The 20,986-nt window shown below is 43.4% G+C and overlaps 1 protein-coding gene and 1 pseudogene across 1 annotated transcript; one reads left to right on the forward strand and one right to left on the reverse strand.

Annotated features, from left to right (window-relative positions):
- Positions 1–89: 89 nt before the first annotated feature.
- On the reverse strand, positions 90–10,273 carry ngly1 (N-glycanase 1). The gene is made up of 12 exons (XM_038972134.1): positions 10,114–10,273; positions 6,168–6,282; positions 5,755–5,991; positions 5,294–5,456; positions 4,218–4,437; positions 3,858–3,979; positions 3,412–3,557; positions 3,025–3,135; positions 2,539–2,715; positions 2,087–2,278; positions 1,606–1,783; positions 90–1,369 (listed from the first exon to the last, which is right to left on the reverse strand). Exons 1-12 carry the CDS (start codon positions 10,212–10,214, stop codon positions 1,188–1,190), a joined length of 1,944 nt encoding a protein of 647 aa, XP_038828062.1. The 5' UTR covers positions 10,215–10,273; the 3' UTR covers positions 90–1,187.
- A 4,631-nt stretch (positions 10,274–14,904) lies between these two features.
- LOC120027328 lies at positions 14,905–19,406 on the forward strand (annotated as a pseudogene).
- Positions 19,407–20,986: the final 1,580 nt, after the last annotated feature.

A 20,986-nucleotide genomic window follows, 5' to 3' on the forward strand; every position in this document is an offset into this window, starting at 1 on the left:
TTCTAACCAGTAGGTGGTAGTAGAAACACCGACCGTACTACTTTTTCTTACTTAGGAACCCATGTTGTCCATAGACTGCATGAAACCAGTTAATCAAAAAAATGTATTCTTTATTATACCGATTGCACAATTGACATATTTGAACAAGGACACATTAACTTCTTTCATATTTCTGCAAGGTAGTTAAAATATTTTAACAAAGGTCTTCATCATGCATTCACCACAAATAAAATATAGAATACCTGTATATCCATAAGTGGATACAGACATCAAAACCTATCAATAGTTACATTGCTTTCTGGGACCCATTCAACTTTACATACAACAATTACACACAGATATTATATTGCTTTCTTCAAAAGACAAGTGGAAAATCCAAATCAGATGGACTTCAGGCTCACAGGTCATATTCCTATGTCCAGGAGCCAGAACCTTGTTATGGCAGGGGGTTGCAGCCAGGCCATATTGATCCATAGTCCCCTTTAAGGTGGAAAGCCATGTTGGACACCATATGCTCCCAAGGGGTCCAAGAGGATTAAGTTACTCCTCATTGGGCAGAGACAGTCTAGATAAGAGGCTTTTGTGTCATACAGAAGCTGGGTCTGGGTCTTGCTACATTCCCGGCAGTAAATATCCAACCAGCATCATTACAAGATCTGTAATCAATATAAGATTATTGATTCAAGACACACAGATCCCAAAGGATTATTGGACTACATGACCGACCATCCATCCTGTACCCACAACCATCATCATCACCAAACTACTAACCCGTCGTTTGTCTCATAAGCGCCAGGACGCATATGAATATACTATACATGACTATGTACAGAGTCTGTGTATTCAAGGTGATCATATTGAGCATGTGTCGATCTCATTCCACGGAGAGCAGTATGTCTGTGGATTTTCACGCCTCCCTTGTACTTCATTGCTGAATTAAGGTCACTAATTAGTAAGGAACTTCCCTCACCTGGTTGTCTAAGTCTTAATTGAAAGAAGAAAAAAAAGCAGACACTAGGCCCTCCATGGAATGAGTTTGACTCCCCTGATCTTGAGCAAGGCACTGAGAAGAATCACTGATCTATACATCATGTTGCATCCCAAATATAACTACTCATTACGCGATGAAGATTAACGTAGCAGCGCCTTGCTCAGAGCGATCGCCATCGAATGCACAGTCTCCATCATCAAGCATCCTCCTCCTCCATCTCGACGAAGATTTCCAACGAGGATTCCTCCGGCTCATTCAAATTCCGCCGGAACAGCTGGGAGTGTTGCCATGACGACTCGCCCTCTCCTCCGGCTAGCTCCGCCTCCACGACCAACTCAGAGGATCCCGAAAGGCCCGGAAGCAAATGCATCTCCCCGTCTGGGTGTTCAAAAACATGACAAAACATTTAGCCATTGTTATGCAGGATAAAGAAGAAAAATATATAATTTAAGTGCACAAGCAAAGCATACCTGATAATCAAATCATAATATATCAGTTTTACATTTACAAATCACTAAGTATACAATTAGCACTTCTAGTCAATTTGAAAAAAGGCTTCCAACTTAATCGTGAAAGGGATGGGTCACATAAACCAGACAAATCTATCAATCAACCTCCTGAGAACTCTGTGGTGTTCTGTCCAGACTGCAGACCCCAGCGGACGGTTCCAGAGTGAAACGTCTGGCTGCATGCTCTGACTGAGACGGTCTTTATCTTCATCCTTACAGGAGCACAGTCCAACTTCCAACTGATCTTCCCTGACAATGAGCCCTCTGTACGAGCTAGATATACCTGACAGGACAGAGCGCATTTACTGACAGGAAAAAGACAGAATAAATATGGAAACATTTACAGTTGCGATACATACATCTTATAGAAGCAACATATCCAAAGTTAGGATATATTGATAAAGGCAACTTCTTTATTATTGGTTCTGCAAAAAAGTAATGCCCTTGAATTAACGATCAAAGACTGACCAATATTAAAAAGACAGAAAAGCAACAAAGTATCCCATTGATGTGTCAATATAAGAACTAGATTGAATCAATAAGAGCATTGCATCTTGTCGTTTATATATCATGGATAAAAACAAACCATCTGCCAGTCATTCTCCAGCTTCCTGAAGACAGACTCTTTCCTCCACACAGTCTTGTCCCAGCCCTGGATGTCCTCACTGTCATTGGACACCCTGCAGTAGTGATCCTTGGTGGAGTTGTACCGCAGATGGAATACTCTCCCACTCTTCTCCTTCTCAGTCGGAACAAACACAAACTCTGCTGCAGCAGCCTGGTAGAGAGAGAAACACAAATACATTCATTTAAAAAGAGACGTTTCCCCCATTGTTACAAGACAATTGTTCCTATCTGACTCAAAGGACCATTACAGTTATTATTATTAATAACAACAACGCCATTTAGCAGATACTTCTACCCAAAGCGACTATAGTCATGCATGCATACATTTTCGTATCGGTGGTCCCAGTGGGTCCACAAAGATGCAAGGAAGTAACAAGTTATTTGACTCAGTAACACAGCTGTATAGCTCACCGATGGAGTAGTCCCTGGTCTTGTTTCGCCGCGGGCATTCCTCCAGGCCAGGGAGCCAGAGTTGCGTCCTCCCAGCTCGCCCTGTTTGGGTGTCTTAGGAGATATAAACTCCACCAGCTCCACTAGGAGTCTCTCTAACAGCTCCTTCTTCCTCTCAGAGCTCAGGGACTGCTGCCTCTGGACATGAATACAGAAAAGTGATGGGTGACTGAGCTCTACCCTCTACAGATGAACACACAGGAATGTTATCAGGCTCTGGGTAAAGTGACTGGTGCCTCTATAGACAAACCCTGAACAACATGGATGAGGGGCTGTTGCTTGTATGTTTACAATCTACCTCACCAGATGAGAGGTCTCTCTACACAAATTGCATAACATATATGCTCATAACACGTGAAGCACTATATTCGTTTACACATATGTAGACACGGGTTTGGTGATGAATATATGAGGTTAAAAAGTGGTGGAGGTCTGAGGTGAACCTACCACAGCATTGAGCCCGTTGATGGTGTATAGCAGCCAGGGCTCCTGGACCTTGTTCCGTCTGGACAGGACCTCTGGGTGCTTACAGGAATACCTCCAGGTCACATCCACCACCTGCAGCACATCAACATACTCCTAACATCCTGAAAACTCTACAAGCCACAGCTAGAGACTTATTGACTCATTTGTTTCTGAAGTGTGTGTGTAATCAAGCTAAGCATGGGTGAAGAGATTAGGTAAAGCATCTCTTCATACTTTAACAGATTGTGCCTAAGTGAATGCTCACTATTGCGTTGTGTTTGAACAAGGCATTTTCAGTTGGAAACGCCAACTACTCTCTCCGGCACCTTCAAAGTGTACATTCTGTGTGAGAGCGAGTGTGTTCCTCACCTGGTCCTTGGAGAAAGCAAGAACATAGTCTAGTTTCTTCCCCCAGCCAATCTCATAGAGCAAAGGTTTGTCACAGGCGTTCTCACAGGAGTCACAGTGCAGCCAGCGGTGCTGAGAGGCAGAGTACACCTCCGTCCACACGTGGTCTGGGACAGGACAAGGAACAGGATAACATATTAACGACATATCTGCCATACAGTATTTGCGGAGATGCACAGTTATGGCCAGTTAGAAATAGTTGAGAATAGAATAGGATAAACCACCACGGAGCTAATTGCTCCATGTAGTCAATAAACCTCTCCAGGGAAAGTAGCAGAGAATGGGAAAGCAGTCACACTAACACAGAACAGGAACATGTCGAGAGATCCCCTCCTGAACCAGTCTTAATTAGTAGAGCCTCTAACAGCTTCTGTGCTTTAACATGAATGAATAGAGTGTTACAGTACCTGTGTTGTCCCAGATATACCTGGCCTCCAGGTCCAGGGCTCTGCAGCACAGGGTGAAACAGTTGGCCCACTCCCCACAGCGCCCTCTCCTGGTTTCCAGCAACTTCTCAGGGTTGTTGTACCTGCACACGGAGGAGAGTGATGTCTTAATTTGTACCTTAGCAGATGTTTTATCCAATGTGACATCCAGTAGTGAGTGCATACATTTTTAATTATAATCCCTGCAGAAATTGAACCTACGACCTTGGAATTGTTAGCACCACGCTCCTACCAACTGGCCACATAGGACCATGTTCCAGCTCATCTTTGAAACAGGTGGGATATATAATGATAGAGAAAACACTGACTCGTTGAACCCACCTGGGGAACCTGGTAGAGTGGTTACAGGCCTGACAGTGATGGTTCTCTACCCTCTGGGCTCCCCATCGAAGGTCGTCTGTAGAAGGGGCCAGTGGGCCTGAGGACTGGGTTGGACCCCCACAGTGGTTGCACGGCAGGCAGTCCACCCAAGAGAAGAACTCCCCTTTAAACCAGCGGAGCAGTTCCAGCACCAGTAGGTCCTCTTCACTCAGGTTGCAATCTGAAGACCGGAGAGAGACAGGAATAAGGTCAAAGAAAGAACAAATGTCTTTAAAGTTCATGGACATCCAGAAATACAATAAACATCAACAGTTTGATTACAAGCTCTGAAGAGTTTGCTCCTTTATTCATGCACCTTCTGTGTGGAGTGAGGTAGCAAGTGTTCTTGTCGTTTTAATTATTATTATTACTACTACTACGCCTATTGCAGCTAATATTGGCCAGCTTACTAAAACAAGGTAATGTCTCGTTAAACCAACAACAACTGCTAAAATTAGCCGCACGGGTGATCTCAATTGCAACTATCATTGGCCACAGATTTACCGCTCCACGCTCTTTCCAGAGCGAGCACTGATGCTGTTGTAACTAACAAATTGGTTGTCTCTTCTCTCTTCAGTCACGTGCTGCATTCTGTTACGTGAACGATTAGCTAAGCCTTGGATACATCCAGTATTGCTCCAAATGCATATCACTCGTTCACATACAGCCAGTAGTCAGCCAAAGCCCCCCCACCCCCAAACTTCTCATTGGATCTAAACAAATCACGTACGTCACCTATTTTCCGAAAGGTGACTAGTTTGCACCCCTGAAGATCAGCCAAATCACTGGTTTGTTGTTGTGAGTTTTTCATTGCAATCAAGCTTATTTTAGGACTCAGTATCGTTTTAAGAAAAACTGTACCAACACGGTGCACCATGTAAAGTTCAACATCTTTGTTGCAATCCACCCAGCGTTTATAAAGCACAGTAGAACTGGTTTAGCCGGAATTCATCTCATCTGCCAACCGACAATAGCAATTGAGACTGGGAACGAGGTTAAACCTGAATAGGAACTCTGAACTACGGGGTTGGTGTTACCTGGATCGGCCTGCTTGGCCTGCTGTAGTTTCTCCTTGGCTGTGGTGGTCAGCTGCTGGTGTGGTATAACACCTAAAGCTTTCTGCTGTAGCTCTGAGTTCTCATACTCCATCACATGCTGGAAGTTAGACTGGAGGGTGGTCAGGAAGATCATACTGCTTTCCTGATGAACAGAAACAGAGGGAGGGAGATAGATTAAAAAGGGAGAGAGGGGGGGTGAGAGAGATGAGAGAGAGGTCAATTGAAGGGATGCAATCGTTTACTGACAAAGTAAGAAAATGTATGTAGTTCTGTCCTTGAGCTGTTCTTGTCTAATGATGCTCTGTATTATGTTTCATGTTTTGTTTGGACCCCAGGAGGATATGCTACTTTTGCAACAGCTAATGGGGTCCTAATAAAATACAAATAAAAAATACAAAAGTGTATCGGAGAGAAATTATCACACAAGACTGAAGCTTTACCAAGGAGGGTGCTTGTGCAGCAGGGGTTTGTCTAGCTGCCAGGCTGGCAGTAACAGGTGGACCCTGGGCTGCTGCCGAGGCTGGAGCTGAGGCTAGGGCTGTGGCACTTGCTGTCACAGGAGACTGTTGGGGCTGACCCACATCCAGTCTCTGATCCCTTTCTGCAGCGATGGACTCCCGGATTCTCCTCAGCTGGTCCACAGAGGCAGACTTGGGGAACACCAGGTGAGTTTCAGCCTGAGGAGAGAGGGAGACATCCAGATAAAAATACATCCCAAAAGACATGCATCTAGGCTTCTGGCATGTTTACTTATGTAGAACTTTTCAAAGGCAGTCATGCATACATCTTTCTTGACATTTCAATTACATTCAATCAGTGTGTTTTTAGAATAAGGATGACAACAGTAGCCTACCTCCTCAAAGCCCATCTCAAAGAGGCACTCCACTGCCCCTCTGATAGGAAGGAGTTTGGTGGAAAATGTAGGGTTCCCTATTCGAATAGACCTGTATTTGCCTTCATTGGGATTCCTGCAAGGACATTCACAAATATCTTAGCTAGTGAAAATGTATTGGATGCACAGTGCCTTGCAAAAGTATTCAGACCCCGTGGATTTCTTAACTTTTTGTGATGCAAAGTGGGATTAAAATGGATTTAATTGTAATTTGTCAATCCACACAAAATACTCTGTCAGTGGAAGAAAAACTATTTTTTTTAAAGATGATTTAAAATTTTGAATTTGTTGCATAACTATTCAGCCCTTCTGTTTAGGCAAGCCTAAATTAGCACAGGAATACAATTTGGCTGAACAAATCATATGGATTCTGTGTGAAATAATACGGCTTGACATTTTTGAATGACTAACCCTTCCTCTGTCCCCCATACATACAACATCTATCAGGTCTCTCAGTCAAGTATTGAATTTAACTACAAAGATCAGGGAGCTTTTCAAAAGCATCAAAAAGGTCAGTGATTGGTAGATGGGTAATAATAACAAATCAGGGCCTCCTGAGCGCCGCAGTGGTCTAAGGCACTACATCGCAGTTGCTAGCTGTGCCACTAGAGATCCTGGTTCGAGTTCAGTCTCTGTCGTAGCTGGCCGCGACCGGGAGACCCATGGGGCGGCACACAATTGGCCCAGTGTCGTCCGGGTTAGGGGAGGGTTTGGCTGGCAGGGATATCCTTGTCCCATCGCGCTCTAGCGACTCCTGTGGCCGGCCGGGCGCATGCACGTCAACAGGTGTACGGCGATTCCTCCGACAAGTTGGTGTAGCTGGCTTCCGGGTTAAGCGGGCATTGTGTCAAGAAGCAGTGCAGCTTGGTTGGGTCATGTTTCGGAGGACACATGGCTCTCGACCTTCGCCTCTCCCGAGTTCGTATGGGAGTTGCAGCGATGAGACAAGACTAACTACCAATTGGATACCACGAAATCCCGGGGAGAAAAAGGGGGAAAAGTTTTTAAAAATGTAAACTTTAAAAACAAAATCAGACATTGAATATCTCCTTAAGCATGGTCAAGATAATAATTATGCTTTTGTTTATGTATTCAACCACCCAGACACAGCAAGGATAGTTGTCCTTCTGAACTGAGCTGCAGGACAGGAATGAAACTGCTCAGGGATGTTACCACGGGCTCCCGAGTGGTGCAGCGGTCTAAGGCACTGCATCTCAGTGCTAGAGGCGTCACTACAGACACCCTGGTTCGATTCCAGGCTGTATCACAACCAGCCGTGATTGGGAGTCCCATAGGGCAGCGCACAATTGGCCCAGAGTTGGGCGGGGTAGGCAGTCATTGTAAATAAGAATTTGTTCTTATCTGACTTGCCTAGTTAAATGAAGGTTAAATTAACAAAATACCATGAGGCCATTCTTGATTTTAAAATGGCTAGAGTTCAATGGCTGTGATGGGAGAAAAATGAGGGTGGAACAACATTGTAGAAACTCCACAATAATAACCTAAATGACAGAGTGAAAATAATAGAAATATACAGAATAAAAATATTCCAAAACATGCATCTTGTATGCAACAAGGCACTAAATTAATACTGCAACAACAACAAAAACACAGCAAAGGAATACATAATTTGGCCTAAATGTAAAGCCTTATGATTGGGGCAAAGCCAACACATCATTGAGTAACTGCCTCCTTATTTTCAAGCATGGTGGTGGCTGAATCATGGTATGGTATGCTTGACATTGGCAAATAATGGGGAGTTTTTCCAGAATAAAAAGAAATGGGATGGATCTAAGCACAGGCAAAATGCTAGAGGAAAACCTGCTTCAGTCAGTCTGCCATACACCAGTCACTGGGAGAGGAATTCACCTTTCAACAGGACAACCTACAATACAAGACCAAATCTACACTGGAGTTGCTTACCAAGAAGACAGTGAACGTTCTGGAGTGGCCAAGTTACAGTTTTGGCAAATATGCTTTAAAATCTATGACAAGACATGACAATTGCTGTGTAGCCATGATCCCACAACAGCTTGACAGACCTTGAATAATTTTGAAAATAATAAATGGGCAAATATTGCACAATCCAGGTGTGCAAAGCAAGTAGAGATTTACCCCAAAAAGACTCAAGACAACTCCCATAACTTTAAGCAATACGTAACTTTTTGGAGGACCGACCAAATTAACATAGAAATTAGTTATAGATCTGTCACTTGTTGAAAGAAAGTGGTAGATCTGTTTTAAGGGTGATATTTCTATGATCACAATTTTTTTGCATCTCACACACACCGCTCGCGTCATGTTACAAAAATAAAATGTACACATACATGTTATTCAATCATTGCACCCACACTGCTCGCTCGCACGCGCCAACAAGCATCTGCGTTGCCAAGCGCTAAAATAGAAGTCAGTTTTATTTGTGACGAAGTCCTGCCTCTCCCATCTCCTCATTGATTTATAGAAGCAGATATGATTGAAAGACAAACTGAGGTCGGTTGGTCGTCGTGGTAATACTATGAAAGTTTGGCATCTAACTCCATATAAATTTCAAAGAAGAAAAAGCCTGGAAGGTGGAGAGATGACTAGAAACGATTCGGTTGACTGTTTTATGTGTGGATTAATTGTCAGAGTAGAGGACCTTGTGCATTTCAGGTAAAACAACAACTAAACATTTATATCCCAGGACAAATTAGCTAGCAACAGCAAGCTAACTAAATAGGACAAATTAACTAGCAACTGCAAGCTAGCTAGCTAGCTAAATTGCCATAAATGTTTAGTGCTTTTTGACTTGTCCCTAAATTACTATAATTGGGTCAGAGTTTTTGATATTTCAACCTGCGTGTCGTGATCGCTAATTTATATGGCGAATGGCATCTAACTTTCATAGTATTACCACAACAACCAACCTCAGTTCATCTTTCAATCACCCAAGTGGGTATAACCAATGTGGAGATGGGTGAGGCAGGACTTGCACAACGTGTCACAAATAGAACTGACTTCTATTTTAGCGCTTGGCAACGCAGACGCTCGTTGGCGCAAAGATTGAATAACATGCATGTGTACATTTATTTTGCAACGCTTGCGCACGCGATGGGAGCGGTGTGGTCAGTATGTTACTTTCGGTTTTGTACACTAGCTTAAATAAAGCATAAAATACAATATTTTAGGTTATTGCAAATATATTTCACAGCGGTTTAGAGATGGTACAATGATTATCTACACTATAGATTGTTTTGTCAAACTGAAATTAGGCGAACAATTACAATTTTAGCAACAAGGGAATGGAGGAGCAAATTCTGCATTTTGCAGCTACCCAAGAAGACAGCTGTAATCGATGCTAAATGTTTTTCTAACACGTATCGACTTAGGGAGCTGAATACGACTATATTTTATTTATTACATTTTATTAATAAAATTTAAAAAATGAAATCCACTTAGACATGATTGTGTCGATGACAATTATTTTTTCAATTTAAAAATAAATTGTGATGAAATCCAACAGGCAAGGGGTCTGAATATTTTTGCAAGGCATTGTATGTTATGTAAAGAACAGGCAGGTCTTGGAGTTCCTTTAAAGCAATTGTCATACGTTGCTCAGCAGCTGCATGAGATAAAGTTGAGCTAGAGACAAGTAGGTCATTTGTTACAATCGTTTCCAAGAGAAAAATAAATGCCGTTACAATGTAACAAGCGCTCGCGACTCAAGCGGATGACAGCTTTGCCCGTTTCAGTAGTTTGTAGTCGCCTCATATTTCCATTTTCTTTTCAACAAGATGACATTGCATAATGTCTAGCTATGAGCTAAAGAATCTAAGCTAGTTAGTAAGGAAGCTAGCATCATAAGCTAACTAGCAAAGTTAGCTAGGCAATATTTTCCGCTTACATTCAAGCACAAATACATTATTACCTAAGAATGTTGTCGGCATAGGTGATCAACAATTTCGCGACGTCTAGAAACACTTCATTCGAATTTTCGCATAGTGTTGAGAATCCTTGAGACCCAGCCATGTCTTCTCTGCTACAACCTCCTTCCCTGGACGTATTTTACTCACTAGGGTAGCTAACGTTAGCTATATGAACGACGATTTCATTGCTGCTAGCAACCTCAAGTAAATAATCCAAATAGCTGCCATTGCAATGCCTGAACAAATCACGAATATTACAAATAAAAACTATTCAAAAATCTATGTAAAATATGGTAATGACATCCATAAATCAATATTTCCCAAATGTATACATTAATTGACATTGTTCTGTTGTATATAAATTGTAATCTACACTTCTATGTTCAATGTATGGTATCAGGCAATACGATAGTATCCCCGTTGAATGAACTCACTTGCTTGGATGCCAGTGTATGAGCGAAACACATTTGACATTTGCAAAGGATTTCAGACGTATAATGACATAATATATCATCGCTTTCACGTGATAAGTGGCAAATAGATGATTCAGGGAGGTGTATTTCGTAGTTGGACAAATTAGAACGCTAATAGCCTGTTATGTTGTCGTGTTGGTGAGGGATCAGTCATTGACAGCCTGGGTCCAGGGACACAGTTGGAGCAGTAAGGATATGATACCGAGGTAAAGTTGGTTTTATATTCACACATTCGGACTTTCAATAGACATTCAACAGACATTTGCCAAAAGCCATTTAAAATAACTAATTCATTGATTGTCACAGAAACATAAAACTAGATATGGTTTATTCTATAAATGTCTAGCATAGTTTTACAACCTTTGTTTTGAGGAAAAATTCCAGTTTTGACTTGATAGAAATGCATAAAATCTATCAAATGCCATTTAAAGCTGTATAAATCAATAACTATTTCACCGTTTGTCACAGAAACATTAAACTAGGTATGATTTATTCAATAAATGTCTAGCATACTTTCACAACCTTTGTTTTGAGGAAAAATTCCAGTTTTGATTTGATAGAGGGCATGTAGTCCGTCTAGAGGGCGTGCGGTCAAAGTTCTAACGAGTCTGTTATACCCTATTAGAAGGGGCCTGGCAGAAAATGCTGCATCTTCAGTCGTATTAAATTAGATTACAGGGGAAAACTATGGGATGAAGGGGTCAGACCTGACTAACAAAAAAGACAGGTGGATGGATCAAGAGGACCAAGACAACCAAGAGGATCAACATGGACATTCCACAGTGGAGATAATGAAAACTAAGAGTGAACCATAACATAACATAACCATAACATACGTATATACTGTATATAGCTAGCATTCGCGATACCAGAGGGTGGATAACAAACAAAAGCACTAATATAAGAAGTAGATGGTACATGTTTGGTTTTTGGGCTAAATGTATACATTATGATTTGCCTCTGAACTGTATGTGAACCCCTCTGCAATCCACTGGCACTAACCATTAAAAACTAGGACTTCAACCAGGTTGTCCCTATGCTATTTGCTCTCTTTCTCTCTTAAACTGCTAGCATAAAGCCAATGTGAAAATGTGTTCTTTCAGAAAGATCATGACAAAAAAAGATCAGCTGGCCCAAATCAGCTCTACATAATTCAGCAGGGAGGTGTGCAACTACCACACGTTATACCCGTGGAGAAACTACGTCACCTACATAGGTATTACCATATCCCTTTCAAATCATATTCCTTGCAGAAAGAACTATTTGCAAACCTTTTAAAATGTCCAGAAAGACAGTGGTCTTAGAAGGGTATTTATACTTTAAAATACATATTTTATGTGAATGGATGTGGATGAAAGAATTCTGCCAGTGTTTTAATGTCTTAGTTTCATCTTTTTTTTATTTACCTCCAACTCTATATATCCAAGTGAGCCTATGAGGACCTTGGGGATCAGATTTACCATTATACCCATTGATCAAACGTATAACAGACAGACACTGCTCAAAAGGAATTGTTTGTGATAGCTATACTCAGTTGCCACTTTATTATGTTCACCACCCTATTCACAAAAATAAATTGCTCCTACATACACCAAGTCCCGTGGTCTTGGCTTGCTAGACACTAAAGAATGCAGAGAAGTATTATGGTATTTTCTTACTGTTTGTTTGAACTTTAGAATGTACAAAATGACAGCACAGTCTGTGATGGTCTTTTGTAACTCAGAAAAGTTCCATAAGTGTTTTTTAATAATTCCAACACTTTTTTAATAATTCCAACTTGAACAGTGTATCTCCTTTCCCAGTTGCATCAACAGTTTTGAATTCACGCTGTTCCAGGTGCAAAGTGGGTTGTACTTAATAAAGTGACCACTGAATCTAAAGACTTTCCAGAATGTGTTCTCGGGAATACCCGGGGTATTAATCATTTGGCTGTAAGTGTTGAACAGTTGAATCTATTATCTCAGGAAAATAGCCTGAAAAAGGAAATACTGATACTGGAAAATACATTTTGGGCGGTTTAATGTACTTTGATGTAGGTTTGAGGTACATACTGTTGTTATTGTAATTAATATTACATATATTTCTAAATCCCACATGGTGATCTCATGGAGTTTTGCTATTTTTATGTCTTGGCCACTAGGAGGAGGTGTTATTTTTATTCTGCATTAGGCTAACAGGAAATACAGGAAATACAGAAAAAAGGAGAGAAATTCTCAGACTTCTCAGACAGTAGCTTACAACAAGGTTGACTAGGGTTTTTCGAGGTAAACTTTTGGGTCCAATGGGTCGTGTAAAGCAGAAAGACGATCTTTGAGGAACCCTTTGCTACAGGGTGTGGGAAGGGGGTAAAGCACAGACAGTGAGAGAACAACTGTGAGGGACAGATTTTGTCTTTGAAGCAGAACCTTGAGAACTAAGGGTTCCAGAGAGCATCTTTAAATGTGTCATTAAATGTGTCAATGCATAAAAATGTGGTCCTCCTTTTTTTCCAGTCTTCAATTTGAAGCAAGACTGCTCAATGTGTGCTTTGCATCATCAAGAGAAAAATGATGATCTGACCAACTGGGTTTGTCTTTGTGTAATATTACAGTAGGCTATGAAAACTCATGTAGTTTCATCCTTCAAGACATTTAAAAGTATGAAACTTTGTCTTTAAACTTTTTAATCAGGGTTATCCTTGTTATTGCTCTAATGCTCTATTATCATGACTCTTGTATTATTATACTGTGAGAGATACCAGATACATACTATGACAGCAATTCACTGTAATAGGTACACGTATCTGGCACAAGTGACGATTAAACTGATTTGGATTTCAAAGACTGCCATTATTGTAATGTTTGATATTACAACATTGATGTGAGATACCTTTTTCATCATACTATATGATTTATATTGCCTGAATACTCAACGATGATTAACATCTCAGTTATGTGTGCTTCTGTCAGGGTTGTGGTCAAATGCATGTCATTTAAAGTCAATTTAGCAATTGAACAAAAATCCAATTCAATTTGAAAATGGTCCTAATTGCAAAAGCATGTAACAGAATTTGGGTATTCCAGAACTGTAATTTACATGTAAATAAACAAAACATTGTTTCATGTTTTTAATACTGCAGATAGAATACTCTGTGTGCCAGAGATGGTACCAATCAGCTTGTCTGGGGATGACCATGAAGGACTTCAACAAAGCCAAAATAGAAAATGATTGGAAGGGGCCTCTTTACTGTTAAATTAGAGACGTATAAATAAATGACTGTTGTGCCTTGTAACTACTTTACAATGTGGAACTGTTGCACTGTCACGTCCGTCAAGGAAAGAGACCAAGGCGCAGCGTGATTGGAATACATTCTTCTTTCATTCAAACGAAGAACACTTAAACAAACTAACAAAACGAACATGAAGCTATAAACAACTAGTGCTGACATGCAACTACACAGACAATAACCCACCAATACAGGTGGGAAAAGGCAACCTAAGTATGGTTCTCAATCAGAGACAACGATAGACAGCTGCCTCTGAGAACCACACCCGGCCAAACACACAGAAATACAAATCATAGAAAAAGGAACATAGAATGCTCACCCAAATCACACCCTGACGAAACCAAAATAGAGACATAAAATGCACTAAAAATGCAAACATTGATTTGGCATACAATTTAAGATTGTAAACATTGTACAACTTCATACAGAACACAATGCACTTGAAATTAAAATTTCTTAAAAGTTATTGCAAATAAATGCATATTTTCACTTTTTTCTGAGACAATCACTGAATTAGATTTCTTCATCTTTAAAAGCAATATTTGAGATTTTATGTATTTCTATCATGTCAAAACTGGAATTTCTACTCAAAACAAAGGTTGTAAAAGTATACTAGACATTTATAGAATAAATCATACCAAGTTTGATGATTCTGTCATAATCAGTAAAAACATTATTGATTTATATAGCTTTAAATTGCATTTTATAGATGTTATGTATTTCTATCATGTCAAAACTGGAATTTCTACTCAAAACAAAGGTTGTAAAAGTATGCTAGACATTTATAGAATAAATCATATCTAGTTTGATGATTGTGACAAATGGTGAATTAGTTATTGATTTATACAGCTTTAAATTGCATTTGAAAGATTATGTATTTCCATCAAATCAAAACTGGATTTTTTTATTCAAAACAAAGGTTGTAAAAGTGTGGTAGACATTTATAGAATAAACCATATCTATTTTTATGTATCTGTGACAATCAATTAATAAGTTATTGATTTTTTTACCATTTTAAATTTATTTTGGCGAATGTTTGATGAATATCTGTTGAATGTGTGAATATAAAACCAACTTTACCTTGGTGGATATGATAGCATTTGTACTACCTACATACCGTACTGTATTGACGTGATTGGTGGTAGGTATGAGTCAAGAATGAGTTATACTGCTAAACTGTTTATTATAGTTTTTTCTATTCCACAGAGATAGCAGAGAAACAAAACAACATCATGTCTTCATCGTGTAGGCCAAAGCTGCTGTTGTACTTGGCATCACATCACAACCATAACACTTCTCAACAAGAACACTTGTATTTGTTCAATGAGTCCCAATCTGAGACACTACACCTGTGGAAAGAATCCGTCCAGGAGGAGAGTAGCAATCACTGGAATAGCACTTCTCTCTCCTCTCAGCACAGGGACTACTCTACCCTGGAACCAGCTGATTAGCGGTGCCAGTGGGATTGTCGCCCTTGACTCTGAGACATATAAGACAGTCCCCTGTAAAGTGGCAGCCCTGGTGCCCGAGGGGATGGAGAGGGCCAGTTCAAGGACGAGAGATTCGCCACGCGCGGGGAGATCAACAGTATGTCACTGTCATGGCTCTCGGTGCTACACAGCTGGCACTGGAGGATTCTGGGTGGTATCCCAGCAGCCCTGGGGAGGAGCAGCTGACCACAGAGGTGGGAATGGTTTCGCTGGATAAGATCGCCAAGACATTGGCCATCTTCTAGGCGAAAGGTTACAGTAAGAACAGTTATGGGGTCTGCTGTAGCCAGCAGGCGCTGAAGCGTGCTGTGCTGCTTCCAACCTCTCAGATGTGTGTTTGTGGCAGGGTTGGTAGGTAGGAATCAAATTAAAGTTTATTTGTCATGTGCGCCGAATACAACAGACCTTATAGTGAAATGCTTACTTACAGGCTCTAACCAATAGTGCAAAAAAAGGTATTAGGTAAACAATAGGTAAGTAAAGAAATAAAACAACAGTAAAAAGACAGGCTATGTACAGTAGCGAGGCTATAAAAGTAGCGAGGCTACATACAGACACCGGTTAGTCAGGCTGATTGAGGTAGTATGTTTATGTAGATATGGTTAAAGTGACTGCATATATGATGAACAGAAAGTAGCAGTAGCGTAAAAGAGGGTTTGGTGGGTGGCGGGACACAATGCAGGTTAGCCAATGTGCGGGAGCACTGGTTGGTCGGCCGAATTGAGGTAGTATGTACATGAATGTATAGTTAAAGTGACTATGCATATATGATAAACAGAGAGTAGCAGCAGCGTAAAAAGAGGGGTTGGGGGGGCACACAATTCAAATAGTCCAGGTAGCCATTTGATTACCTGTTCAGGAGTCTTATGGCTTGTGGGTAAAAACTGTTGAGAAGCCTTTTTGTCCTAGACTTGGCACTCCGGTACCGCTTGCCGTGCGGTAGTAGAGAGAACAGTCTATGACTGAAGTGGCTGGGGTCTTTGACAATTTTTAGGGCCTTCCTCTGACACCGCCTGGTGTAGAGGTCCTGGATGGCAGGCAGCTTAGCCCCAGTGATGTACTGGGCCGTACGTACTACCCTCTGTAGTGCCTTGCAGTCAGAGGCCGAGCAATTGCTGTACCAGGCAGTGATGCAACCAGTCAGGATGCTCTCGATGTTGCAGCTGTCGAACCTTTTGAGGATCTCAGGACCCATGCCAAATATTTTTAGTTTCCTGAGGGGGAATAGGTTTTGTCGTGCCCTCTTCACGACTGTCTTGGTGTGTTTGGACCATGTTAGTTTGTTGTTGATGTGGACACCAAGGAAGTTGAAGCTCTCAACCTGCTCCACTACAGCCCCGTCGATGAGAATGGGGCCAGGTCTCTGACCTCCTCCCTATAGGCTGTCTCGTCGTTGTCGGTGATCAGGCCTACCACTGTTGTGTCGTCTGCAAACTTAATGATGGTGTTGGAGTCGTGCCTGGCCATGTAGTCGTGGGTGAACAGGGAGTACAGGAGGGTACAGAGCAAGCACCCCTGGGGAGCTTCAGTGTTTAGGATCAGCGTGGCAGATGTGTTGCTACCTACCCTCACCACCTGGGGGTGGCCCGTCAGGAAGTCCAGGATCCAGTTGCAGAGGGAGGTGTTTAGTCCCAGGATTCTTAGCTTAGTGATGAGCTTTGAGGGTACTATGGTGTTGAACGCTGAGCTGTAGTCAACGAATAGCATTCTCACATAAGTGTTCCTTTTGTTCAGGTGGGAAAGGTCAGTGTGGAGTGCAATAGAGATTGCATCATCTGTGGATCTGTTTGGGCGGTATGCAAATTGGAGTGGGTCTAGGGTTTCTGGGATAATGGTGTTGATGTGAGCCATTACCAGCCTTTCAAAGCACTTCATGGCTACGGACGTGAGTTCTACGGGTCTGTAGTCATTTAGGCAGGTTGCCTTTGTGTTCATGGGCACAGGGACTATGGTAGTCTGCTTGAAACATGTTGGTATTACAGACTCAATCAGAGACATGTTGAAAATGTCAGTGAAGACACATGCCAGTTGGTCAGCACATGCCCGGAGCACACATCTTGGTAATCCGTCTGGCCCCGCAGCCTTGTGTATGTTGACCTGTTTAAAGGTCTTACTCACGTCGGCTATGGAGAGCGTGATCACACAGTCTCCCGGAACAGCTGATGCGCTCTTGCATGCCTCAGTGTTGCTTGCCTCGAAGCGAGCATAGAAGTGATTTAGCTCGTCTGGTAGGCTCATGCCACTGGGCAGCTCGCGGCTGTGCTTCCCTTTGTAGTCTGAATGTGTCCTATTTGCAGAAGAGGGTTGAGAACTTGGGATTATATAAGAACAGTCTGCAAATAAAACACCAATTTCTATTTCGATGGATGGATGAAGTTAATAAAAGTTGTATTCTAGGTCAGCCCCTTCTTTGTGCCTCGTATCCTGGTCAACATGGCTGCAGGTCACGTCAGCATTAAGCACAAACTAAAAGGCCCCAACCACGCCGTGTCCACCGCCTGCACAACTGGAGACCATGCCCTCGGTGACGCAGCCAGTTTCATTGCCCACGGAGACGCTGTCGCCATGGTAGCAGGTGGGACCTCTGTCAATCGTGGGGTTTGCGAGGGCGAGGTAAATCTTGAAGATCCCAGGATATTTGTTTTTTTTGTGTTATTGTTGTTGTTAGTATACATCTAGTCTGTCCTTTTTATACATTTTTACATATGTATTAAGATATGCCTACGCCATTTGTATGTTCATGGATTTCAGTTTGTATTGACTGCTATGTAGGTGTAATTCAACTTTTACATTTTCTTGAAGGGCTTTGGGTACCCATTGGAACGACCAGCCCAGGCTGGCATCACGGCCCTTACACCCAGAGAGGGATGGGTTTGTGATGGGTGAAGGGTCTGCGGTGGTGTTCCTGGAGGAGTGGGAGCATGCTGTGAGGAGGGGGGCCAGGGTGTATGCTGAGGTGCTGGGGTACGGCCTGTCAGGGGACGCCAGCCACATCACAGCCCCCACTGCTGATGGAGATGGAGCCATCAGGTAATAGTCATGGATGGGGTTTATAGCACTCTTTCACCAGGTGCTTACTATTTGTGTTAAAGAATCATTGAGATGTACTGTAGCCAGTACCATTATCAATATCTATCAACTTGACCATGACATAAAACATTTAAAAATCTTAGGCCTATTTTAAAACAATTCAGAATTTTTTTATGAAATGGTGAACATATTTGAAGTCATGACATTTTTACAGTCCACTTTACTTCTCCTGTTCTTCTTCCAGGTGCATGTCTGCATCGCTCTGAGACACTGGTGTGGAACCAGCCCATGGAACGTATGTGAACGCACATGCCACCTCTACACCACTAGGTGATTCTGCAGAGAACACTGCCATCAAGAGACTGTTCCAGCAGCACGCCGCCACCCTGGCTGTCCCCTCCACTAAGGGGGCCACGGGACATCTACTGGGGGCTGCTGCAGCCCTAGAGGCAGCCTTCACTGCTCTGGCCTGCTACCACAGCACTTTGCCACCCACCTTCAATCTGGACTTCACTGAGCCAGAGTTTGACCTGAACTATGTGCCCTGCACTGCATAGCAGTGGAAGAAAGAGGGTAGACGGGTAGCTATCAAACTCTTTTGGGTTTGGGGGGACTAATGTGTCGCTGTGTCTCACCAGTGTCTGAAAAGCTTGTCTGAAGGATTCACTTCTTACTGGTTTTGTATGGGATTTGATTTTGCAACAGATCCTTTATAGATTCCTAGTATTTCAGTTTCAAAATGTTCTCAATATTATATTGGGACATGTAACAGTAAATAATTTGCATGAAATTATGATCGATTGTAACGTTCAAAGAGTGAATGGGTGTGGAGTCAGGCGCAGAGAGCAGAGGTTACGGGGAAAAACACGCTTTAATGTCCAACCAAAAAACGTACAATAGGTAATGCCGAACATAGGCGTAAACCATTCCACCTAAGTACACACTGGTATCTAACCGGACAGCGGAAAACCCATACAAATAAAGAACACCTCTCACATAACAGAAACAAGCCCGCACAAACACAATCGGGCTAATCGAACTTAAATAACACCAACCCGAAAACAATTAGACAAAACCAAACGAAAAGGGAAAAAGGGATCGGTGGCAGCTAGTAGACCGGTGACGACGACTACCGAGCGCCACCCGAACGGGAAGGGGAGCCACCTTCGGTGATATTCGTGACAGTACCCCCCCCCCCCCCCCCCCCGACGCACGGCTCCCGCAGCGCGCCGACACCGGCCTCGGGGACGACCCGGGGGGCGAGGCGCAGGTGGATCCAATAGCATAGATGGATCCAATATGTCCCCCCCGGGACCCAGCACCTCTCCTCCGGCCCGTACCCCTCCCAGTCCACGAGGTACTGCAGGCCCCTCACCCGGCGTCTCGAGTCCAGAATGGCCCTTATCGTTTACGCCGGGGACCCCTCGATGTCCAGAGGGGGCGGAGGGACCTCCGGAACCTCGCCTTCCTGCATGGGACCAGCTACCACCGGCCTGAGGAGAGACACATGAAACGAGGGGTTAATACGATAATACGAAGGAATTAATAATCGATAACACACCTCGTTTATTCTCCTCAGGACTTTGAATGGCCCCACACACTGCGGACCCAGCTTCCGGCAGGGCAGGCGGAGGGGCAGGTTTCGGGTCGAGAGCCAGACCCTGTCCCCCGGTGCAAACACGGGGGCCTCACTGCGGTGACGGTCAGCGCTCCTCTTCTGCCATCCACTCGCCTGACGTAATGACTCCTGGACGGCTCTCCAGGTCTCCTTAGAGCGCTGCACCCACTCCTCCACCGCAGGAGCCTCGGTCTGGCTCTGATGCCATGGTGCCAGGACCGGCTGGTACCCCAACACGCACTGAAACGGTGACATGTTGGTAGAGGAGTGGCTTAGTGAGTTCTGGGCCATTTCAGCCCAGGGAATGTATCTCGCCCACTCCCCAGGCCGGTCCTGGCAATACGACCGCAGAAACCTACCCACCTCCTGGTTCACTCTCTCCACCTGCCCATTACTCTCCGGGTGATACCCCGAGGTCAGGCTGACCGAGACCCCCAGACGTTCCATAAACGCCCTCCACACTCGGGATGTAAACTGGGGACTCCGTAATATCCTCGGGCACCCCGTAGTGCCGGAAGACATGGGTGAAAAGAGCCTCCGCAGTCTGTAGGGCCGTAGGGAGGCCGGGCAACGGGATAAGACGGCAGGACTTCGAGAACCGATCCACAACGACCAGGATCGTCGTGTTTCCCTGAGACGGGGGAAGATCAGTGAGAAAGTCCACCGATAGATGGGACCACGGCCGTTGTGGAACGGGGAGGGGTTGTAACTTCCCTCGTGGCAAGTGCCTAGGAGCCTTACTCTGGGCGCACACCGAAGAGGAGGAGACATAGAATCGCACATCCCTCACTAAGGTGGGCCACCAGTACTTCCCCCTAAGACCTCGCACTGTCCTCGAAATACCCGGGTGACCTGACGAGGGTAGACTATGAGCCCATCGAATCAATTGATCACGAACAGCGAGCGGCACGTACCTACGACCCTCCGGGCACTGTGGAGGCGCAGGTTCCTCCCTTAGCGCCCGCTCGATGTCCGCGTCCACCTCCCATACTACCGGTG

Source organism: Salvelinus namaycush, chromosome 32 (genome assembly GCF_016432855.1).
Source record: "Salvelinus namaycush isolate Seneca chromosome 32, SaNama_1.0, whole genome shotgun sequence".
Classification (NCBI taxonomy): Eukaryota; Metazoa; Chordata; class Actinopteri; order Salmoniformes; family Salmonidae; genus Salvelinus; species Salvelinus namaycush.